Raw genomic sequence first — 25,224 nt, 5'->3', positions numbered from 1 at the left:
ACTCCCCTCACCCAAACATTAGTTTGGCCCTACCCTTTATTATTTAACTGCAGGCAAAAGTGATCTTTCATACATGGTCTCATAAAGAGAACCCAACAAAGTCCAGGTTCAAGCTTATCGATCTATCTTGGCTTTTTATGATCTGACTTCCAATCTTAACTATTGGTTTCAGGCTTCCTAAATGTCCCTGCCATGACATTGCTCCATACTTGGGTTCTGCCTGGAACCATGCCCACTAACTCACCCACACCTCCTTGGCTTTTTGCCTCCACTGTCAGATCTTGGAAGTCTGTTGATGTCAGCCCTTTGCGCTTATTCTTAAATACAATCTATCACATGAAACAATATAATTCAAGATGACACAGAATGCTGTGCTCTCTCAACTACAACCCCACAGCCTGGGCCAAGGCCACGTGGGCTCGGAAGGCTGGCACTGAGGAACTGTTGCCAGCCCGACTTTTACGGAGAACCGGCATTCTAATTCGTTGGAATCCTTCACTTCCAGAACTTCACACCGCCTGGCCGACAGTCCTCAAATAACCTCCAATACCCCCAACACCGGCCTCTGAACCCTGTGGGAGGAGACGCCCCAGCAAGCAGAACCCGGACATGCGCAGTGGGCACGTGTCGCCGGCCGTTCCAAACTCTGCGGCTCAGTCCGCTCTACGCAGGCGTGCTCTCTCCTTCCCAGCCCCGCCCGTCTCAGGGCCCCTGGCCTCTGGCCACGCCCCCTCGACGCAGGTCAAAGGTCGCGAGGCGGGCCACAGTGACGCTTACGGAAGCGCTCTGCGGACCTCGCGAGGTGCGGGGCTGCGCAGCCACGGCTCGGGACGGCGGGACCGCAAGGCCCGGCGTGGCCGCGGATGAGTCGGGGAACCATGCCCCAGCCCGGAGCGTGGCCCGGAGCGGGCTGCGCGGAGACGCCGGCGCGCGAGGCAGGGGCCGCGGCCCGGGACGGCGGGAAGGTGACGGTCGGCGCGCAGCCCCGGGCCGCGACGCGATGCCCGGCCGAGCAGTGAGTGAGCCGGGCGGGCGTGGGAGCGGGCGCGGGGCCGCGTGGGTTCCCTCGGTCCCAGGTCGGCGACCCCGGGCAGTAGGAGACGAGTTTGACAGAGGCGGAGTACGGACCTTGTCACAGCTCTGTCACTCAGGCCGCTCCACTCCCGCTTTTGACAGCTGCCCATCCCTAAAGTTAGGAAAAGCACTAGGAGTTTGGGGGGAAAAAATCCGGAGAGGCTTATTTAATGACCGACTAACTCCCTGCAGCTCTTTTCCTTTAACCTAGCTCAGAGGAAGTGAGGTCGCCCCTGTAACAGCCACAGAACTGCCCCGCGATGTCACCCACTTGAAGTTTCCCACCTGTTGGACAGACTTCAGTTAAAAGCGATTACAGTACGCAGGGTTTGGAGGTGTCTACTGAGTTCGTGGCACAGTTATAGACGCCTTTGGACTCACAAAATTAAAAGCCCTGACAGTCAATTTTCTTATTGACCCAAAAGTTAAAGCATAAGATGTGTCTAGGTGGACCTTTAGAGCTCTTTTAATTTCCTAAGAAGGGGACTTTTGAAGCCCCGTTAAGGTCCTCAAATAACCTCCAATACCCCCTTTGCGAGGTGCTTTGCGGTGGGTCTTCGACCGCTTTCGTTTATTGAGCCCCCAAATGTGGTAATAATTTGCATAATGAGCTAATGGCTACTGGGGGAAGATAGAGTAGGAGACCTTCACCTTCTCCCAGAGCTAGGCTGCCAATTAGATTTAGTGACATTGGCTGTTAGCTTTGGGACTTGGAGAGCTTTTAGCTCTTTATTTGGGTCAGCAGTTGCTGGGTCTCCTGAAGTTAGTGAATCTAGATACCCTGGTTTTTAAGGAAATGTCCTGATTCTTAAATAGGGACACCTGTTTTTCTTTATATTGAACTCCATATACAGGGCCATGTGTGAGTTGGTCTAATCTGTGGCTGCCAAGTTGAAACTGTCTAGGTTAGAGATGGCTCTTGCCTTTGCTCTTCCTCTGGTTCCTAACTGCTCCTACCCCCGGCCTTCCTACCCTGAGCCCTCTCCTTGCTGACCCACCTTTTTAGCGCTCGGTCTTACCCTAGCAATTGTAGATGGCTTGAAAGACACCTGAACTTTTGAGGCTAGAACCACATTCTCCAAAGTACACACACAGTTGTTTGGTAGGTTTTCTGGTGTGGTTCCTGCGAACACCCTGGGGGAAGGACCTCAGAGGGAAGGAGTCTTCACACTGCTGTTAGTCTTAAAGCTGAAACCTAGGTTTGTAAGCTCACACTTGAGGAAGCAGGTGCACTCTGCAGGCACACCTCGTGCAGGGAGCCAGGGAGACACAGGTAGGTTTTAAGACTACATTTCTTGAGCCTCCCCCACCCCAGCCCCTTCTTCCGGACGACCTCAGCAACACTGGGCGGAGAGGCAGGGTTTATAAGGCCAGCAGACTCCCCACCCCCATGTTTGTAATTTGTAGTTATTAGCTCAGTTTCTTTTTTCCTTACTGCCTGTTTTGGCTTTAATTATCCTATTCTCTCTTGACTCTTCAGATGGGAAAATGAGGCTAGTATAACTCAAATGTTGTTTGATACCTCACACCGCTAGCCATCTGTCTTTCTGAATCAGCCTTATGAGTAGTTGATTGGGCAGTTTCTCTCTGTGGGGCTTTCTTAGGGTCCTGTATCATAACAGTACATAATAGACGGTATGATATGTGCATATATGATATATGCATTTTAATAGTTTAGGTATATATTTTATACTGTTAAGAATGTGCTTTTAAAATCTGTGTTAGGCTCTGGGTGAGGCCTTTCTTTCCACTCAGAGTTATTGAAAATATTTGTATCTTAAAATAGGGACCTTAATAAGACTGGGTATGATTTGAAATATACTATGGAGTAGTTTTTATTATATTTAAGGGAAGATTAATTATGAATGTAAGTCCTAGGCAATCTGCAGGTGAATTGTGTACTTACTTGGGATGTGACCCTGGAGGGTTAGCACAGCTGTTCTAATTTCCTTTTAATAAGCTCACTGCATTTCACACGGGTAAGAAGTGGGGAAGAGGGACACCGAAGCCACAAGTATACACTGCCTGCTGCATAAGTCCCAAGGGATGGCTCACAAGAAAACTTGGGATCCCGTTTAAAGAGGCCTTACACTAGGCCAGATTAATTGTCTTTGTGCAAGGTCTCTTTTGTTCTATCTTCTGCTCATTCCCCCCTCCTTTCAAGTTTGACTTCTGCTATGCCTATGGGGAAGCCTTAAACAGTCATACCGCATTATCTTTTTCAAGGATGTGGCCAAACCAGAAATGGTTAGGGAAGTCACAGACTACCTATGCACCTCCTCAGTCTGCTTGAGGATGGAAGTGGAGTTTACTCTGAGACTCATGGTGGGGTGCTCTTGTGTGGAGGTGTGCCAGTAGTCTGAAGCCCTATGAGACTGAGGGCAAATGTGTGTTTCTAAGCTAAGGTGTAGATTCTTAAAGGGTCTGTGAGTACTCTGTAAGTGCTAGGTTTTTTTCAGGGATTGCCAACCCCCCTCTTATGCTGTTTTCATCCTTGGCCAGCCGAGATCCTGGAGTGGGTGAGAATGCATGTATAACTGTGGGAATGTAGACTTCCTCTCCTTTCCTCAGCCAAGGAAGAGCCCACTTCAGGAGTCACCCAGGATGTTTCCGGACCTCATTGTTGAGGGCAGCTATGTTGTCCTTACGTGCTTCTGGAAGTCACGTGGAACAGCATGAGCTGGACATGGAAAGTCCACTTGCAGAAGTGGGTGGAATTTTGGCCTAGGTGCTGGTACTTTCCTGCATGTTCTGTGTTGTTTACCCTCTCTGCAGCCACCAAAACTGGAAAAAGGCTAGGCTGAGTGGTCTTTACTTTTCTGTGTCCGTGTGGGAAGACATGTTGGTGTCGCATTGGTTGACTCCATTTTACTAATACTGCCTGAGCCATTAGTCTTCTAGGATAGACTGAGTTAAATCTGAATTGCAGGATTCCAGTTCAGACCTGAACAGAGAGAGCTAATTCCACATTCTCATTCTTGTCTTGTCTCATTACTAAGATACTATTTTGAAGGCTAGACAAATGACTAGTAGGTTAGTCCTACTTGCTGCTCTTGTGTAGGACCTGGTTTAGGTTCTCAGCACCCACACAGTGTAGCTGGCAACCATCTGTAACTCCAGTACCAGAGGGCTCAGCATACTTTTCTGGCCTCAGGCTCTAGGCACAGACATGGCATACAGATATGCATTCAGGGAAACACTCATGCACATAAAATAGTAAGCATCAAAATAAAGACTACTTTAAAGCAAGAAAAACGTATTGTCTTGTAAGCTGGTGTATACATTAGAATTGGTTGTTTTCAATTCATGACTTGAATCAGAAATTCAAAATATGACTTCATAGAAATCTGCTTCACTGAGCTCTGCCTTTAATTTTACAGTTTTTTTTTGAAATAATATAATTTTGTTTCTGCTAGTAAGCATTTGCAAACAAGTCTTAGCTGGATTTAGTAGTCCATTCCAGTAATGCCAGCACTCCAAAGGCAGAGTCAGAAAAGGATTAGGAGTTCAAGGCCAGCCTCATCTTCATAAGACCCTAGCTCAATCCCCCTCCCACCACACACACATCTACCTTTAAATTTTGTTGATATGGAGCTCTCTGAACACAGTAAGAGGTACTAGTTATAATTTAGTGTGCACTAGAGCTTACTCAGTTTGGTATGGTGGCCTCAGAATAGAGTAGTTTAGCTTATGAGAAAATGGGTAAGTAGTATTTATTGGGAACTTGAAAACAGATTTCTTCCAAATAATGCCATGATGCTACTAGGAGATTTCTAGTTAGAATTATTATCATTTTGGTTTTAAAATTTAGCTGTACAGTTGAAGTGTAAGTAGCATGTCTGGACATGGAGTCATTTTTCACATTACTATCTTCTAGCTGTCATGTCTTATAGGAGAGAAGTTTTACATGTCTTTCCCAGTAGAAGTTGCCATTCTTTTAGCTCTGTCAGCATTGATCACTCTATCCTGATAATACCCCTTTCCTTGTATTGTTTCATTGTCTTTCCTTCCCATTAAAAAAAGAGGTCAGACCTCTCCAGCTCCACATTCCCAGCGTAGCTCTAACACCGCATGTGGACAATAGAACAAAACTGCCCAAGACAAGTTCAAGTGAAGCCATTTTAATTGTTATGGTTCCTGGTTACCTTAGGTGGATGGATATTTCATCCTGGCTCTCACATGCTTTCCTTTCTGACTGTGTTGACCTTCATTACTCAAAGTTGGCATTCATCTATTCTCCAAGGACACACAGCTTTGGGGTCATTTTTGAAGGCTCACATTTCAGCTCACCTCTGGTAGCCAAGGAAAGGAACAAATACGGGTCCAGGGAGCTGCGTGAGATCTCTGGTTGCTGAAGTGATTGGCAGACGCGGTGGGCTCTTTGGCTTCCGCTGTGCTCCTCTTGTGAGAACTGTGTCCCGAGTCACTGCTCTTTATGTCCTGCCTGCCCTGTGCACACAGCTCTCCGCTGTCCTTTTTTGGCTTCTTTTCCTGTTACCCCGTGTGCATTTGTGTTTGTAAAGTGACTGTTTGGATTTCCTTCTCTAGGCACTGGGTGGTGAGGGGGCAGAGAGGAGCCAAATGCTCATACAGGCTGGCCACAGAATTTGCCTGAAATGCAAATGTGTCATAGGCGGTTAGGACTTAGCTGGAAGAGGAACCACAGATCACACAGCCTTCTCACTGAAGCTGAGAAAACTGAAGGCAAGATTGGGGAAGTGTTGTCTGAAGACAGCTTCTGAGAATTAAATATATTAAGAAAGTGATTTGTTTCAATGACTATTTTCGAGGACCAGAGTTTCTCTGATAGGTCTAATTGTTGGTTTGACAGATGTTATTAAGTTTATGAGAGAAGAATGAAAACATGTCATATTTTATTTTTGGCTTTTGATCTGTTGTCCCCATGCATCTGTTTGCTTTTAACTTTGGCACAAGCTCTTTGAGTGACATCATGCCTTTTGCTTGCAATGTCACTGGATTATATACTTGCTCTCTTACCATCACACTGCTAACACCTATACATACACACTAGAGAAAACAAGGACAAGAGAGGAGCACTAGGCAGCTTGTTTATTAGTACTCTTCACATTGGTGAATATATGAAAAGCAATAGTAGTGAACTTTGAGTACTTGTTACTTTAAATGTCTTTTTTATAGCACTCCTGTGAAGTAAACACCCCAGGAACTGTTGCACATGAAGGTAATAAGGGCTGGGATGAAGAGCAGCTAACCTCAGTCTGACTGGGTACCCACAGTAACTGCTGCTCCCTATACAGTGTGTGCCACGAAGCATGTTTCAGGACGTGTTAGCAAAGGATTCTGAGTCCATTGGGACAAGACAATGCCTGTAGCAAATCACCTGTAAAAGTGCAGGGTAGTTTTGATTAAGTGTTTGGACTGAATTCTGAGTAGTGCATAGGGGAATAATCAAATCCATGTTGGAGAAGGGGTGTGTAAGGGACATTCATATATACATATATGAATGACAAGTCCTTTCTATACTCCAGGTTGTTGCTACCAAGATCTCCATCCCACAGTACTGGGATTATAAGCACATACTACCACATCCGCAAGGTGCAGATTTAGACATTTGTTCTCTCATACATGGGACACACTGGATGATTTCATAAGGTTTTTGTTAGATTCCCTCTGCAGTTTGCTCTTGTACCTCCCTTTGTCTGTCTCTCCTGAGGCTGTTCTTTCTCCTAGCTCTGTCTGCTAGGCCATGTCCAAGGATGAAGAGATTGGAAGCAGAAGTCCTTGCTTACTTGGTTACTTGTATATAAGCCTGGCACCTCTTCCTTCCTGGATTCCATTCTGTGAAGCTTCTCTTTCTCCAGGGTGCTGTGAAGATGGGGTGGTGTCATGGGAAATGCGGAGAGTCCCTGAGCCTTAGACTTCCCCCTGGCTTCCTAGCTTGCCTCGCATAGTTGCCTTTCCAGCATCCAGGGTCTCCTTGCTTGTACCATTCCCCTCTGCTTCCTACTGATCTTTCACATACATAGTTTGTGTCTGTCCCCTTTATCGTCATTTTGGGGGTGAATGTTATTTTCAAGGTGCTAGGATTAATACTAAAGTTGGAACATGCTGGGCAGTTCTAGCCAAGCTAGAACTTCGAGGAAAGGGAGGCATTTTCAGAGTGGGAGCCATAGTCTTTGCCTAGAATTTTACCCCCCTTCCTAATACTTACCAGTTCACTAAAAAGACACATTAGGAAGTGACTATATTCTTTAAAAAGTTGTTCATTAGTGGTAGCCATTAAAGCATGTGGGAACATAGCAGTATCTGGGTTGGTTGCTGGTGAGGGAACCAGAGAAACCTTGAGGAGGAATTTTAGCTTAGGGGGGCTTGTAGTCGATTTTCTGTTTTCGTGTTCAGAGTAGTTGCTGTCAGATTTACTTGTAATATGTTATAAAAGTCGGCATTCTGTGTAAATGCTTCTCTCAGCACTGTTTCTCTTCTTGGAACATAGAGGGAGGAGTCATTGCCTGCCAGTAGATTTTAGTAGAAATGACCTTGGTCATGTAAAGTGATGTCCCACCTAAAGCGATTCCGAGGTGGAAGCAAGTGCTGCAGTAGAGATGCTAGGACCGTAGATATCACCGTGGCGTCCTCTATGTGAAGACAGCTAAGTTTCCATGTCACAGCATTCGTAAGCAGCTATATATTGTCACACAGTGGGAAATGTCAGTGCAACAAGAGTTTGAAAATATCTACTTTGGTGTGATTTCAGCGAGGAGGACATGTACCGTGCTGCAGATGAAATAGAAAAGGAGAAAGAATTGCTAATACATGAAAGAGGGATATCAGGTATGTGTGGAATTGTTTTATCTGTAGACTTTCTTGTACATAGAAAACCTAGTTAGAACAGCACATCCACTTTCATGAAATGCGGCTGTAATTCCTACAGTCCTTTTATACATCCAGTCTGTTCCATAAGCCGAAACAGACGTAGGGAAGGCTCTGCCCTGCACTGTGACTGTTTCTTTACATTCTGTAAGTTTGGATTTGAACACATTTGTCATTTTCAATTGCAAGATGTTTTGAGAAGTTAGCCATACACATATCCTTGCAGAAGGCCAGGTGCATCTAACAACTGTGGCAGAATGACCATGTGCTTGAGAACACCAGTCACTGTGTGACTGTGCAGTCTGTATTGCCCTATCTGGCTTGGTCTTCTCATTCCTGGTGTGAACTTGCTGTTGGCTATGGCTCCCTGACCTGTGTGTGTCCTTCCTTCGTAGGTAGGCCTGTGAGAGGCTGAGTAGAGCTGAGTGGTGCTCTCATGCTTGTGTGGCTCGAACGTTCTGCTTCACCATTAGAACTGGCTTCTGTCCCTAATGGCTAACAAAAGCGTAAGGTTTTGATAATGGTTTCTGACTCTTCCTCCAGAGCTGGTCCATTGTCCGCTATGAAGCCAGCAGGATGTTTTGTAGTCCTCCTTAGGACGTCATAGGATGCCCAGTCTTCATGGCTGGGTTGCTCCAAGTTACTCAGGACACAGACTGCTGCTTGGGCTTATTCAGCTCTCATGCTCTACTGTTTACTCAGCATTTGATGATGCTGTAGACCCTCCTGTTTTCCTCTCCCACTTCCAAGGCTTGGCTTTGATCTGCTCTTCTTCTGGCCAGCATTGTTCTCACATGGAGTCTGAGCCTTTTAGCGAGTGGTGAAGTGCAGTTTCAGTCTCACAGTGCTCCTCAGAGCTCAGTCCTGTTGAGCTTACTGCCTTCCTGAGTGTCCTGTAGGAGCTCTGCTTCCTCCAAAGTACAGCACAGAGTGCTTACTGAGACCAGTAAGAAGGTTGTGATCCTTTTTGTGAGTGAAAAGACATCTCTCTCAATTAGCTCCATAAAGGCTTTCCACACCTTGACCTATCCAAATTTGTAAATAAAAGTTCTAGTGGAACTTTTAAGTTTACGTTTGACTTGGTAGCTTTCATGCAAGCTGAGTAGTTGTAAAACCCTGGTGACTTTCTACCAGACCTGTTGTAGAAGAAGTTTGATATTCCAGTGCTAGTCTGTTCTGAAAGCTCCAGGTTGCGGAGGAATCCTGGTTTTGTTTCTTACCTTTGAGGTCTGGTTATGATATTTGTTACGTACATGGTGCTTAATGACTGAAGCTTACTTATCTAAGTGTCTGCTTACTGGTTGTTTTACTTCCCTTAATTTTTTTTTCTTTTCTTTTTCTTCTTTTTTTTTGGTTTTGGCAAAAGAAATAGTTTTCTTTCTTGAAGCAGCAATAGGAGCCTGTATAGTTTGCAGTTAGATGGAGGGTGTCGTACCCAGTGGGCTGATGAGGTCAGGCAGTGCCTCATCCTATGCCTCCATCTCCAAGCCCAGTTAGCGTCAAAGGATGCCTGTAGATTAGCTGCTGGTGTCCTTGCACACAGACACCCAGTGGGATTCAGGTGACAGTATGCTGTAGCTGTGCATGTATTTCATCTCTCCAAGCCTCTTACCGTGCACACCTCTGACCCCTGGGCCAGCCTTAACCCTGTGATCTGAGATGGGTGGATTCCCCAGCCCTACCCAGGGCTCAGGTCTTAGTGTGTCTGGGAGTGAGGACAGCAGAGAAGACAGGAAGGAAGACTTCTTGTCTGGAAGCCCTTTCTCTGCTGGTAAAGTACTTTCTCCCTAGGCTGACACCCCTCCCTGACAAGAACTTGTGGCCCAGAAGGGTCCTGACTGAATGTTAGCAGTTCTTCCTGTTTGTGGGGGATGTGAATAAAAAGGCAGATACTTGTGAGTACTTCCTTATTCTAAGACTCCAAAACTTATCTTTTGAATTTCAAAGATAAAGAGTCTTTCTTTAGGGCTAGCTTTGTAACAGTGGTGGTTTTCACTTCTAGGTTAGTCACAATGTATTCCACATAGACATCTGTGCATGGATTATGTACCTTTTGTAAAAAGTTGTTTTTTCTCTGAGAAATGGTGAACAATGAGGTAGTTTTTTGAATAGACAGTTTTTACAGCTTACTTAAAAACAAATTGCACTCCTTAAACTCTAGGGAGGCTTTGGTGTTCCTTGGTCACTGGCTTTTACCATGCTGTGGCTTGTAAGTGCTTGCGGCTCTTTCCTCTTCTGTCTGCACCATCCACTGGGGCTGAGTCCTGTCCTCACTCCCTCATATCTCCATTCCTGGGCAGTGCTTGGCACGGTTAGAACATTAGGGAAAATTTGTTAAATTGAGTGAAACACTATGTATGTGTTTCTAGGTTCACTTCCTAAAACAATTGCTAGTATCTGTATCCTTAACAGTTAAAAAAAGAAAAAAAAAAAAAAAAGCCAAGATGAACCTGAGAATTGCCCTGATTTTTTCTTGAAATAGCAAACTGTCATATGCACACATACACATAATCAAAAGCATATATCAAGAAATCAAATCTCATCCACAAAATCAAGAATGTCTTACTTAAGGCCCTAGGTTCAATCCTCAGTACGTGCACACACACACACACACACACACAGTGTTGGGGGGAGAAGTGAATCTAAAGGCATTTTTAAATAAAACCATAACATTTGTTTGATCCTGAGTTGTACCGTTGTACCAATTTTGGGGGACATCAAAGGATGCTTGTAGATTAACCAGCACTGAGTGCTCTGACCCTTTTTGGCTTATAACAAGACTACAGTCTTTTAGGTAAATAGTAAGTGGAATTTTTATTAGGTGTTTTTTTTCTGTCTAATAGATATGAAAAAGATGATGGAACTACTTTGCCTGGTTCATATGTTCACAGACATCTGTGGGTCAGATGCGTGTGAGCTGGGAGGTTCCTGCAGCTCAGAGCATGTGAGGAAGGACTGCCACCTGACTCAGGATGAAATGAGCAGCCTGACTAGCTGCTGTGTGGAGAATGGTCTGGATGCTGTGGTGACATAGGAGAACCATTAGGAGACCTTTGGTTTATGGAGGTGGCGTAGGCTAGACCCATGGGCAGTAGGAAGATTCAGGAATTTTTAAAATAGAGAAAGTAAGGCGTAAGGAGAAGACTCCCCTCAAGCCCTGGAAAGCAATACTTTATTTCCATTACGCTTTTGTTGATTACTTGTTTCATTTCATCGTTGCTATTTTGATTTCTCAACAGAACCCAGGTTAAGTGTGGCTCCTGAAATGGATATTATGGACTACTGCAAAAAAGAGTGGAGAGGAAATACTCAGAAAGCCACCTGTATGAAAAAGGTACGGCCAAGGTGCACCTACTGAAGTTCTTCAAACCGGCTTCATGCGTTACGTATCATAGGATGTTTTCAGACATTGGTTAAGACAACTGCTATAATAAGACAATACTATAAATATTTAGTGTTCTAATTTTGGAGATGAGGAAACAGGCCACACAGATAAGGACCTGTTTGGAGTCATAGTACTAATATAGAAGCAACATCAGTTGTTTAGTGACTTCATTTCTTTGAAGAACACATAGCTGTGCTGTGGCGAGTAGAGTCAGCCACTGGTGGTTCTGTTTGGGGCAGTTGGGAGTGCCCTTCTTATCTGGTGTCGTACAGACCTCAAGGATAGGCAGAGGCGATTTTATACCTTCTGCACATGCATCTAAGTCCTAGGTATCGAATCCTCTTGTACTCTCTCTGCTGAGGGATTTGAACCATTTCCTTCACGTAAGGTGTGCCAGGAGGTACCTTTATTTCCTTCTGTTGCATATGCTGGCAGCCCTAGAATAGCCTCTGAGACTGTGACATGGTATTGGAACTGCAGCACACCCTATGGGCTCTATCTGCAGAATGTTCTCCGTGCATCATTCCTTATTAGTAGGGGAACCATGTGACACTGTTTCTGTTTGACTGTTCCTAAGCTAGTGACAAACTTCTACCTAGTACTTAAGGTTATGACTTTTAGTTTCTTTTTTTTTTTTTTATGGATTATTTATTATTTTGAATTTGAATATACTACTTGTGTTTTAGAAATACTGACCAGTCTTTTGTATTTTTATCATTTATTTGTATGGGTGTTTTGCCTCCATGTGTATCTGTATCATGTATGTGCAGTGTGGGCAGAGGCCAGAAGAGAGCATTGGATTCCCTGAGACTGGAGTTACCTGTAATTATGAGCCTCTGTGTGGATGCTTAGAGTGGAACCCAGGTCCTCTGGAAGAGCAGCCAGTGCTCTTAACTATGGAGTTATTTCTCCAGCCAGATTTGATAGTATTTGATAGAATCATTTGAAAGGATTTTAAGTTCTTCAGATTTTAATTTCCCTCATACCTGCTGCTGCTGCTGCTTCTCCTCTTCTTCCTCTTCCTCCTCCTCCTCATCATCATCATCATTAATATTTCAGAAAAATATTACTTATCTTTTAGGGTTCAACTCAGGTCCCCTAGTTGTCAGCCTTTTAGCCCTAATTGTTCAGTGTGAACTCAGTCACAGAATACCTTGATTCTCAGTTCCTGCCAAAGGTGAAAGGCTCAGTTTTCAGAGGCTGTCAGCTACTCATGCTGCCACCTGCTCAGGGCCTCCAGCTTCCCACCCAGGGCTCTGCAGGGAATCACCTGCCCTAGGAGTGGCGTCTCTAACAGTTTCACTTTGTTGCCTCAGTCTCTTCCAAAGGTTGGTGTTAATGTTGCTATGTCTTAAGCCAATACGGAAGACACTTAGGTTACCCAGATAGGCCATATTTTAGAACTTATGGGAAAATCATTTCTCTGTGAGATTGGTTTCAGGGAAAGAAAGATTCCACTATTCAGTAATCAAATGGAAACACCTCATTAAGAGTCGAGGTGTGATCTGAGCATTCCCACTGTCTGTTAGCAACTTGGATTCTTGATTTTATTTTAGTCCTTATTTGTCCAATTACCTGTGTTTTGATTTGGATATTTTTTGGAAGTGTTTATAAAACCAAATTAATATTTTTTCAAGCGTTAGCTTCATCTCTGAAATAGTACAGTTACGGATCTGTAAGATTATAATGGACCTGAAGCTTTGGATCTCCTGCTGCCGTAGCTGTGGTGTGTGTGTCAGGTTGTGGTGCATCACTCTAGTGCTTGCCATGAGACTGTTAGAACAGACCTGGACTGTCAGTCTGCCATGCTGCTGTGCTGTGTAGAGCGGTGTGCCGTGTTAGCCAGCAGCAGCCTGACACATCTCATGGTGACTTTACCTCTCGATTGTATTTTCTCACACTTGATTTAACACCTTTGTTTTCCATCGTGGCTTGTTAGTATACTTTCCCTGCCAAGACTCAGTAAGAGACTATATAGTACCAAGTATAGTAGGATATACCAGTTAAGTTTGTGCATGTTGCCTAGTGACTTATACCTAGTGCCTTATACTTTGGAAACTCGGGATGTATGTATATTTTTAAAACTGGAGATAGAAATATTGCATGTCCCCCTTCCCGGTCCCTTTATTAAAGCATTTGGGATAATTAACCACAGATTAAGCTTTCCGAATGTCAACAGTGAGCGAGTGCTCCCTCAGGTGCTTAGGAAGGGACTGCGAGGATGGCTACTGCTGGGCTGTTGCATTTGTTATAGGTCAGTGGTTCTCAACCTATGGGTCTCAGCCCCCTTGGGGGTTACATACCAGATCTCATGCATAGTGTGTATTTACGTTACAATTTATAACAGTATCAAAATGACAGTTTTGAAGTAACAAGGAAATACTTTTATGGTTGGGGGGGGTCACCACAACTGTATTAAGAGTTGTAGCATTCGGAAGGTTGAGAACCATCACTGTTGTAGATGCTGAGATTTCATAAAGATCAATATTTTAAGGCAAATGGAATTGTAATCAGAGATTGGAATGCCTTACTGAGCTATTCTTTTCTTGTTTCCCATTTTCCAATGATTTAGGACATTTTTTTCCCACAGGGATGGAACTTTTGCTATCTCAAGACAGAAACCATCATCTGAACTCTTTGATGTTTTCTCCCAAGGGCTATGAGGAAGTTTCTCAGAAATTCACTTCCATAAGGCGAGTCCGTGGTGATAATTACTGTGCACTGAGGGCCACGCTGTTCCAGGCCATGAGCCAGCTGGCTGAGCTGCCCCCCTGGCTGCAGGACCTGGAGCTCACACTGGTATGTTGCTGCATGAAGTTGAGTTGCAGTGTTTCAGGAAGTTGTGAGAAGACTCTCTTCTGCTCATGTTGCCTGATGGTGTTATATGCAACGTGATTTCAGTGTGTGGATTTGTTCAGTTTGCACCTGTGAGATGACTTTATATGTATAAAAAATGACTAGAAATAATCAGTATTTTCAAATAGAAAAAAATGCAAAACTTAATACACTTAAGCCGTGTTAAAAACCAGATGTTTAGAATTCATAAAAAACACATAGGCTTGACTTTATTTTAGGGCTTCTGTGAAGTAGGTTATATAATTTTTATTGGAGTCCATGCAGGTTCTAGGGGCAGTTCAAAATGAATATATGTTCATGATGAGATGTTAGTGTTACACAAAGAAGCCTTTCCTGAACCTGGGTATCCTTAGTGCTTTAAGTCCCTGGGATCTGTCTTTGCAGGTGTCTTGATACAAGAAGGTCTCACACTGATGTTTTGTGTAGTTTAGAAAAGGAAGTTCTATAAGTCTTGGCACTAGTGAACATGGCTTTGCTATTTTTTATTTGCATGTGAGTTGAAGGGCTTTGGGGAAATGAGGGTGGGCAGAGTCTTAACTCTGTAGCCCAGGCTGACTTCAAACATGTGGTAATCCTGCTTCAGTCTGTGAGTGCTGGGATTCCAGCATGCCTGGCTGATGTAAACATGGCAGAGCTGTTACCTGTGGGGTCTAACACTTTTCAGTAAGGATGCCCTAGGAGTAACAGAGGTGTCTGTTGCACTTAGCCTGTCTTACGGACAGTGAATGATGACTATGCTGACTAACTTTACACTTGGGCTTCTTACACAGGCCTGGACTGTGTGCTTTCAACACATCCAATAAAGGGAATGAATGTGTTTTACAACTTATTAAAGAAAGAAGTTTTAATTTATTTTTAGATAGTATTATTTTGAGAGGAGAGACTTTGCCTATAATACTCTTAAAAACAAAGAAAGTACCAATCTGTTTGATGCTTGTGAGCTTTTACCTTTGTGAGGCTTTTTCGGTTTCTGGGCTTATTTGATACTAATTTTAGATTTTTATACTCTCTAAGAGTTGTTGGTGCAAATACTGACCTAAGTAATTAAACAAATACAGCATACCCCAGAAAAGTAAAGCAATACCTCCTGCAAACAGGGTGCATTTGGGTAAGCAGCATCATCTACATGTGAAACAGATCAGGTAAGCAAGGTGGGCTGTTGCATGCCTGCAGCTCCAGCACTTTTCATGCTGAGGCAGGAGGATGGTGACTTTGAAGCTGGTCAGGGCTAGGCAGTTCAGGAGAGTGATAGGTTGAGTTTGATCTTTATCAGTATTAAAATGTGTTCTTTGTAGGGGTGATGAGGTGATCCTGTGGTTTTTCCTGACCTAATTGGAGTAATGTACAGAAACTATTAAATGCCCAGTGGCCTTTCCAAGGCACACTCACTGAGATCAATATTCACACTGATTGGATTTTGCTTCTGCTTGAGATCTGCTGAAGAAACTTAACATGGTTTGGATCTTTCTTGACAGTTTGTTTTATTATTCCTAAGATTTGAGTGAAACCCCCACCTCCAGCTCTATGTTGAGGTGCTAGGAAAGGAAGGGTAGACAGAGATTCACTGACTGAACAAGGGTACTAGCTCAGACTCTGTGACCTCAATGCCACCAGGCATCAAAGGGAGACAGCTAGGCTCAACAGTCATTGCTTGAGAATGACTCCTGACAGGGCCTTCTGTTCTGCTGCTGCTCAGCTTCTCTGGCCTTGTTCTTCTCCTGCGTAGGAGTTGAGCTTTGCCCCTCTTGACCTGCAGCTGTCTCCTTTGCTCTTGTCCTGCCTAGGCTTTTTGTTTGTTCTCATTTCTGTCCAGAATCCAGCTTGTTTGACTGTAGGTATATTATCCCAGCTCCAACCTGGACATAGCTGGTCAAAGCTGGAATAGTCCCTCACCCTTTATGTTAGGAGCTTTTTAGTTTTTAAGTGTACTGTATTTGTAAAGTCTGAATGGATGAGACCCGTGCCAGCACTTGCTACAGAAAGACACTAAAGCTGTTTGTGACTTTATTTTGGGGATGATGCTTTTGATACTTGCAATTGCTGTGTTATCAAGATTATAGGTATTTGTTAGAGAAAACAGGCTGTTCTCTAGGTCAGTCACAATCAATGTGCTTAAGCTACCTAGTAATCCTTAAACATTTACCATCATCATTTCTTGCTTCAGTCTTCCTCTTTCTCTTTTGTTGTCTTCAGTTTTCTTTTCTTCAAAATAGTTTTCTGTAGCCCTGGCTGTCTGGGAACTTGCTCTGGAGACTAGGCTGACTTCAAATGTACAGCCTGTTTCTTGCTTGCATCTCTTACTCCAAAAGAAGGCAGGCCTGTGTGCCTATTAGAAAGGAATAGTGACTTATGTGGACCCCACATGTAACCCATGAAAGCATTCAAAGTTATATTTACTTCTGAATAAATAATTCCAACTCTATTGTTCTTTTCTAGTAGCTTCTTTAAACTTTTGTTAAAACGTGTTGGTGTGACTGTATGTGTGTGCATGTGTGTTGTGTGTGTGTGTGTTTGTGTGTGTGTGTGTGTGTGTGTGTGTTTGTGAGTGAGTGAGTATGGATGCTTCAGTGAGTGTACGGAGGTCTGAGGACAGCTTTGTGGAGTTTGCTCACCTTCTACGTTTACATGGGATCCTGGAATTGAACTCAGGACAGCAGGTTTACGTGGCCAGTGCTTTCCCCTGCTGAGCTGTCTTGTTGGTCCTCTAATCTTGTTTCTTGTCTAAGTCTTATTTTTGGACTTTTTTCTAAGATCCCCACTTGTGGAAGTGTACACACTGGAGCTGGGAAATCACTTAACCAACAGACTGACCAGTCAGTGACTGAGATGAGGAAGTTAACTTGTTTCTTCTGAGAGTAGCTGAGTTGGCTGTTGTACCTGGTCCTTAGGTAACTGTCCAGTGCTGCAGATCCCACAGCTCTTCTCTGGGCTGCCATCTTTCTCCTCCCGCCATGGACATCTTTGGACAAGGAGCCAGGTTGTAATTTCACTTTGTTGCCACTTGAGGGCACATTAGATTCTGGTGATAAATCTGAGCTCAATTAAACTGCCTGTCCATGTCTCAGGAGAGCAGGCTGGTATGGGAAGAGTGAAGCAAATGGTCATTTATCACAATAAGATATGATGACTAAATGTCTTTTTCCCTTGACTGATGTAGAGACAAAAGCCATCGTAGTTACACATGATTGTCATAGACTGAGAGTCTCAGAGTCTTAGGTTCCAGTGGAACTGAACATGTCTTGTTTAATTTCTATTAAACAACTTCAGCACAGGGCGTTAAGGATATGATTCTTTGGCTCCAGGGATGAAATCTCTCTTTTATATTTCCAGTACCCCCATTTATTTGTTTGTTTATTGTGTGTGTGTGTGTGTGTGTGTGTGTGTGTGTGCCTCTTCTCCTGAACCATCTCACTGGCCCTCAGAGTTGAAATCTTAGCAGTGCCGTGATGTGCCCATACCCAGCTCAAGTCTATGGTTTTCATCCTGATACACCCAGGACTCTTGAGAAGATACAGTTTCTCATGCTATCATCGATTGAGTGTGGCCTTCAGATTCCAGATTCTAATGATGTGTAGGGACAAATGAAATAGTCCAGGAAGAGGAACAGAAAGTAAGGACCGTGATAGTTGCTTGTTGCTCTCTCATAAGAAAGGTAGCACTCCCTCACCTTCCTGCTGCTGTGGGCCTGACTCCTCTTCTCCATCTTATGCTGTGGGTGAAGTTTGTGTGTTAATGTTGCTTAACAGGCAGATCTGTGTTTTTAGTGGGTTGTTTATAAATATCAGAAGTCAGGCTTTACTGTTGTATCAGGAAAAGGAGCAGCTTTTGATTTTTACCATGGCCTTCTGTGCTCACAATCACCTTGTTCAGCCATATCCTAATGCATGGTAAGGCTGCCAGAGTCCCCATGAAGACCCAGTGTGGCTTATCCTTAGCTAATCCGCAGATTTGCCCCTTGCCTGTCCTTGCCTGTGGTTGGTGTCCTGTGGGCTGGACTCCTGTGGATATGAACCAAAAGCATTTAACCTCAAAGCCTTCAATGTGGCATTACTTTGAGTTTGTGATTTCCATGTTCAGATTGTTTATCCTCAACCCAACCCATATGATACACTTGGAGGAATTAATTCTTGAAATAAGGTGGGCTTGGTATGAAGGCTTTGTGGTGTCTTTCTTTTAGGTTGTCTCTTATCTTGCAATATTGACACCTCTTTATCTCTGTTTAATATTCCAGTTACCAGAAAAGCTGATAAACAAGTATACCTGGATCAAGCAGTGGAAACTTGGACTGAAATTTGATGGGAAGAGTGAGGACCTGGTTGAAAAAATTAAGGAATCCCTTGCCCTGCTAAGGAAGAAGGTTTGATGCACGTAATTTTCTGTCTCTTCAGTGTAAAGCTTTCTCTTTTGTTGCCCCAGCAGATTCAGTGTTCTAGTCTTATTTATATTTATTTTTTAACTTTATAAGGTGGAAGGTATATTTTGCTTATGGTTTTCTTTAAGGGTCAGAATTTGCTGGTTTCAGATAATAATTTTGGGGTAAGGGAATTGTATAGTCTGTAAGTGCATGATAAGGAACTGAGCTTGATTTCCCAGAACTTTATAAAACTGGCAGATATGGTGGCATGTGACTACAGCCCCAGCAATGGAGAGCAGGGAACAAGAGGATCCCTGAGGATTACTGACCTGACTAATGAGTGACAGACCACAGTCACCATATGCAAGATATACATATAATACCCTTATACCTGTGCACACACATACTTGCACACACATTGAAAAAGCAAACTTTAAAAGAACATTAATTTCTCTCATGTTTTTTTGGGTCAAATGGAAAAACACCAACATTCTGTTTTCTTGGAGGTGGTGTGATATATAAGTATCTCAGGTAACATTTAATTTTCTTCCAAAGAAACTTTAATAAATATAATTTTTATTTTAAGTCATATTTGTAAGTTTTAGGGTTATCATTTAGTCCATATTCCTTCTTAAAAGATTGATTGATTGCTTGATTTAACTTGTAGGTATATGTGTATATGTGCACTTGTGCATGTTGGTACCTGTGTAGGCCAAAAGAGTGTTGGTTTCCTGGAGGTTAGAGGTGGTTGTGAGCACCAACATGAGCATCCTCTAAGAGCAGCAAACGCTCTTAACTGTGATCTACCTTCTCATCTATCCCCATTGCTTGATATTCTGTGACTACTCTATATTCATGAAGTTCTTTCCAGTTATTCTTACCTTTTAAAAGTATACCCATATGTGTTTAAAACTTTTTCCAGTAAGTAGATTTAGTAACTTTGTCTTTTGAAACTGTCCTGAGAGTTGTCTGGCATAGTTCAGATAGCTTGGTACTGTCATCTCCTGTGGTCTGGTGTGCGTAGTTCTCCCTTCCTGTGGTAGAGGGCACTGTCGATTTCCTCGCCAGTTGGAGTGTATGTTAAGGGCTAGAAGCTGCTGTCCTGCTGCAGTGATGAAGGCAGGCAGTAACTCTGACTGCTGAGTTTGTCAGCTTAGCTGTAAGTTGTCGTTTTCAAGTTTTAGGTTTTTTCTATTATCATATATGTTGACTGTAGTTGGACTGTCCTCTGGGGGAATGTGAATGTGATGCCAGTTTACAGTAACAGTAACATTAAAGTTGCTCAGTAATTGGTGGGAACAGCCGTTGGAACTTCTTTGTCATACTTGGCACTAAAAGTTGCTTGCGATCCTCTACCTTTCAACCAAGAAAGTGGGACGGCTGTGGTCACCTCTGTTCTAAAGATAAGGGGACTGCACCCTGCAAAAGCCAGATATTAATTGCATCGTGACTCTGTCCTAGCTAGTACCATTGTCTGCTTCTAGAAATACGAGGCATGACAACATAGTCCAGCTGCTAAGCACTGGAGAGTTCTGAGTAGTCAGAATCACTACACTTTCTCAGCTTTAAAATTCAGGCTGGCTTTTGAAAGCAATGCTAATTAGCAATTATTCCTAAGTATTTAAATTGACATCTCTTTTTTCACGGTAGCTTAGCAGTACACATATTTACAATGTTTTCTTGTTCATTTAAAGAGTTTGCCTGTTATGTGGAAACCTCGATTTTTAATTAGTAGTCAAGAATTCCTGGTTGGATTTATGGATTAGACACTCATGTATATTTTTAAGACATTATGGGTAAGTTTAATAAACCAATATTCAGGAGGCCCCACAGTCTCCCTTGGCAGTCGTCCAGTTTGGAGGCTGTCTGTGTGTTTCTGAGGCTTTTCTAAAACCTTCAGGTGTAGCAGTCATCGCTGTTTGATAGCTCTCGCACAGGCTCTCTGTCAGCTGTCTGGCTGTTGGTGTTTGTCTCGTTGTTTGGGAAGGCAGAGGATCAGCATTTGCCTCACATCCCCATGTCTCCCCTTGTGTCACACTTCACATTAACAAGAGAAGAAGCTAATCAGTAGTCTGAGGAACACTGTTCCTTTGGTGAGAACTTGAAGCTGTTCATATTGACATGTTGCTTATGGTCCTTTATTTTGAAAACCGTCTTGTAATCATGGGACAGAAGTATACCGGGGATTTTCAGAACACCAGTTCTAATGGTGACAACTTTGTATTGTAGTGGGTAAGCCTGGCTGCTATGGAGACTGCTGAAGCGAGGCAGACAGCTTGTGATGAGCTGTTCACAAATGAGGAGGAGGAGCGCAGCCTCTATGAAGCTGTGAAGTTCCTAATGCTAAACAGAGCCATCCAGCTGTATGATGACAAGGAGAAGGGAAAGGAAGTTCCATTTTTCTCTGTGCTCTTGTTTGCCCGAGACACATCAAATGACCCCGAACAGCTCCTGAGGAACCACCTAAACCAGGTGGGACACACTGGTGGCCTTGAACAGGTGAGTTGTGTCTTGGAGAATATTTTATCCCTATGCTAGGCATCCAAGGGGTCCGCAAACTTGTAGGTCAGTCCAGGAGCAGCCTATCCAGTCTGGTCCAGTGTCTCATGAGCTCGCAGTCATGGCGTTTAAGGCTACGCTCCTGGGGCTGGAGGGTTTACTTGCATAACTCTTGGCGGAAAACCTACATCTTTGTTGGTAGCAGGAGGTCTTTCAGTTCCTCACTGCACAGGCCTTTCCACAGGTCTGCTCTTGGTTTGGAAAAAGCTATACATTCTTATTTATTCTGTATTTGATTTGTCATAAGCTAGTCACTAAATCTGTTACTTACTCAAGGGAGACATTTCTAAGACTATGGACATAATTTATTAGTCTTGACCCTTACATGGTCCCAGGATTGCTTTTGCAAAGTGAAGAAGGATAAGATTAGTTCTCTTGACTCTCTAGGATGCTAAAATAATTTGTAAAATATGTTAACACTCTGTGTGCATGCCTGTGATGAGCTAGCAACTAAAGTAACATTAAGACTCTGCATCTAACCTGCTACTTTCTACTTGGACTCCTGTGCCTACCTCTTCCTGAAAAGACCTAAGGACCAGGACAGATGCTTCAAGGAATAGAGAGTCAAGTTTGTTTCTATGAGTCTTTCAGGCAGATAGAAATCTATGAAACCTATTCTGGTGTTTTGTTTAAGGTGTAAGAAATAGGAAAAGACTGTGGTGGTTATTACTAGGGTAGAAATATTTGATGACTTACAATAACTCTCTTTGTACTTAGGATGTAAGCTGCTTGACTCCTGAACTGTAGCAGAGTCTAGGAGGACTTGTGCTACACACTAGACTGAAATTAGTCCGTTCTAAAACCCAGCAAGCTCTGCTACAGTGCGAGTTCTCTTTTTAAAAATAGCTTCTTTAAAAATATTGTTAAGACACCATTAGCCCATCCTTCTAAAGGCACCAGTACAGTTCAGTCTTAAACCATGCTGGAGCTCTGTAATGACGTCCAAAGCCGACAGAGGTCAGGCTTCCTTCCTCTGGCCTTAGGCGGTTATACTCTAATTCCTGGGTATAGATCTGCCTGCTGGACAGTCTTCAAAATGGAATCATACACTCTAAATCAATATGACTGCCATTTTGATTTAGTATAATGTCTTAGGATCCAACTATGTTTTGAACATATTGGGCCTTCTTTCCTTTTTCTTACCAGGTAAAATGACATTGTATGGCAGTGTCCTATCTGTGCACTCATCATCAGCTTGGTGTGTGTTTGGGTAGTTCCTCCTAACTGCTGTGAACATTCTTTGGCAGGGTTTTGTGTACATGTGTGTACACGTTTTGTTTTGTGTATATGTCCAAGAACAGAATCGCTATGGGCAGATGGTAGTGTTGTGACGTTTTGAAGAACTACTATGCAGGATGTATCTCAGTGGCAGAACACTTGCATAGCATGGACAGGCCCTGAGTTTGATCCCTTGCATCACCAAAAGATGAAAAGGAGAAGCCGCTGCCCACTTTACATTCCCACAGCAGTTTGTCATTTCCATGTCTTCATGATGGTTTCACTGTCTTTTCAAAACCAAGTTGCAGTTCACAGACCATGAATCAACCATTTAACTGTTTGATTCATTGACGGTTAGTATGTTTTCAGTCTCCATACGTTTTCATCACTCCCAAAGGAAACCCTGTATTCACGGTCACTCCTCTCTGTCTTTTTGATTGTATACAGTCTCACGGGTACGAAATACTCATGGCTCTGGTTTGTTCTCTTTTAAGGGCTATGACTTAATGTGGTCATCGGCCATTTATTAATCGTATTTGGAGAAATGTCTTCCAAATACTTTGTTCAATTTTAAACTGATGTCTTACTATATACTTTATTAAATTAACATTAAGTTTTTTATGTTCCAAGTAAAAGACCCTAGCGGATATGTACTCCATTCTTTATAACCCTTCTCCTTGACTAGGTTCAAAGGGGAGGAGAATGTTTGCAGCTAAGCCATTGCCACTCGTTGTCTGGGATAGTGGGTGCAGCTTGGTGTTGGGGCCCGTCTTTCCCTGTGGGTCCCACAGAGCACTCATTTCCTTTTCCTTCCCAGGTTGAAATGTTCCTTCTTGCCTATGCTGTCCGCCATACCATCCAGGTGTACCGGCTGTCCAAGTATAACACCGAGGAGTTCATCACAGTCTATCCCACTGATCCCCCCAAGGACTGGCCCACGGTGACCCTTATAGCTGAGGATGACCGGCACTATAACATCCCTGTCAGAGTGTGTGAGGAGACAAGTCTGTGAGGGACACACATGTGAACAGCCAAGTAATGCACGTGTGCAGCTCCTCTTTGGGGGCCTCAGATCTGCAGGTCTCCAAGGACAATCCGGGAGAACTCTCGGGCCCCTGGAGCCAACTTTGGACCGTGTGTTCTGAAGACTAGCTGTTGTTAATGAGAGTTAATCAGCCAAGTCTTCACTCACTGTTCTGTTATGCAGTGTGTTTCACTGGAGGCTCCAGCGCGTGCCTTTGGAAGGTGCAGACTATGTCTCCACAAGGCACATGCTTTTGGGTCAGAGGAAACTGTTTGGAAAGAATCTGTCCAATGAAAGTTCTGACGGTAAAACTGGTTTTTACTTCTTTTTAAAACAGTAGTTTTGTTTTTTTATTTTTATTCCTTTTTTTGAAATGGTGGTGATGGGTCTCATTGTTGCTCTTCCTATGAAATACGATTAAATGGTAGTGTCCTGGGATGAGTAGTTACAGTATCTTTTGATAGCCTATTTGCTTTTGGAGGGATGGGTAGTGAATTTATATGCCAGTTAACAGTATTTTAAATAGACTGTTTCTTAGAAGACTAAGAACGGGGTCCCAGAGTAGGTTTTTTGAAGGCTGGGAAGAGGTTCAGGAGAGAGTGGGGAGGAGTTTAGGCTTTGGTTGCTGAGGCTGTGGGTTTCAGTGATTCCAGTGTTTATAGAGGTGGAATGAAAACTTGTCATTTAAGCTCAGAGGTGGGCGCCCCTTTCATGTTGGCAATGCCATGTACTGCCGAGCACATGGAACTTATCCTGTGACAGGGTGTGACACAGCTGACTGTCTGGGATTTCTGATAAGCATGTCAGAGCAGAAGCATGTGCTGAGCAGTCCAGAAGGGTAATGGAGCTGCTCTGCAGCTAGGAGGCGGCAGCCAGGCTGGTTAGGATGGGTTTGTCTGCATGGCCTAAGCCATGTTCCTGACTTGGGCAGGGGTCACTGGGGAGATACCCTGAGCATGGGTTGCCTTGAGGCCTTTATTTCCCTTGAGGGACATAGCCTGTGGCCTTGGTTCATGGGGACCAGACACATCCTTCTCTAGGATTCCATCTGTAGCACCTGAACCAGTTCAACATTTGTTGGTTATGTTATCCTAATGTATTAAACTTATTTTATGATAGTTAAGATTCTTAATTTAACTGTTTCATATAGATGATGAGCAACTTGTTTTGAGAGGAAAGATAACCCTTTAAAATATAAATTTTTGTTTCAATAAAAATTAAGGCTCACTCAGGATATAAAAAGCAGTCAGACCCTTGTTGTAGTATTTCTTCCATTGCCTCATGAGTAAAATAACCACATTTCATTCATTGTTTATTGATTAGAGTGCAGGCATCAAATGCTGTTCTGAATGCGTGTGGCTATATTGAGAGGCATTGTGTTGTCACTGTGAAATGCTGTGATACCCTTACCTGAGGAGGCCCTGAGCAACAAATTAAAATAGAAATAATGACTTATTGTGGACTTTGACACTTTATTTTGTTGCTCGTAATTAAATAGTAGGGAACATCTGCCATTCATGTTTGAACAGTTTTGGAAGTAAAACTGGAAATGTTTAGATAATTCCCAGCAGGAGTGATCTCTGCCCTTTGAGTACCTTGAAGCTGACCATTGGGCTTATATCACTATTGAAATGTTCTTGGTAAGACTCATGGTAAGCTGCGTTTTAAAGACAATATACTCTTAAATGAACTTGAACTTTATATTTATTTCTTTCTTGTTATATTATTGGGTACAGTTTCCCTGTATTGTGTCTTATGTCAGATCTTGCTCACCTGCACTGGCTGTGGATGTGCAGTACCTGTGGGCTCACTTATACATGCATTCATGATGGTGGCATTAGTAACTGCCTTAGAATTTGGGTCTATGTGAATGTGATCTGAGATGGTTACATCTCCTTCTGTATG

General features: G+C 43.4%; 1 protein-coding gene across 3 annotated transcripts; it reads left to right on the top strand.

Annotated features, from left to right (window-relative positions):
* The first annotated feature begins 799 nt into the window (after positions 1 to 799).
* OTULIN (OTU deubiquitinase with linear linkage specificity) lies at positions 800 to 24,979 on the top strand. Of its 3 annotated transcripts, XM_080933596.1 has the most exons (7): positions 800 to 1,015; positions 7,808 to 7,884; positions 11,163 to 11,257; positions 13,964 to 14,107; positions 18,396 to 18,521; positions 20,748 to 21,017; positions 23,113 to 24,979. In XM_080933596.1, exons 1-7 carry the CDS (start codon positions 864 to 866, stop codon positions 23,305 to 23,307), a joined length of 1,059 nt encoding a protein of 352 aa, XP_080789722.1. In that variant the 5' UTR covers positions 800 to 863; the 3' UTR covers positions 23,308 to 24,979. The 3 variants fall into 3 exon arrangements, with proteins under 3 accessions (XP_080789722.1, XP_080789723.1, XP_080789724.1); XM_080933597.1 differs by lacking the exon at positions 7,808 to 7,884 and having other exon boundaries at positions 876 to 1,019; XM_080933598.1 differs by lacking the exon at positions 7,808 to 7,884 and having other exon boundaries at positions 883 to 1,015.
* Positions 24,980 to 25,224: the final 245 nt, after the last annotated feature.

This window comes from Micromys minutus (assembly GCF_963924665.1).
Source record: "Micromys minutus genome assembly, chromosome: 20".
In the NCBI taxonomy this organism is placed as follows: domain Eukaryota; kingdom Metazoa; phylum Chordata; class Mammalia; order Rodentia; family Muridae; genus Micromys; species Micromys minutus.
Note: the sequence above shows the minus strand (reverse complement) of the source record. Positions and strands in the feature narration are given on the sequence as shown.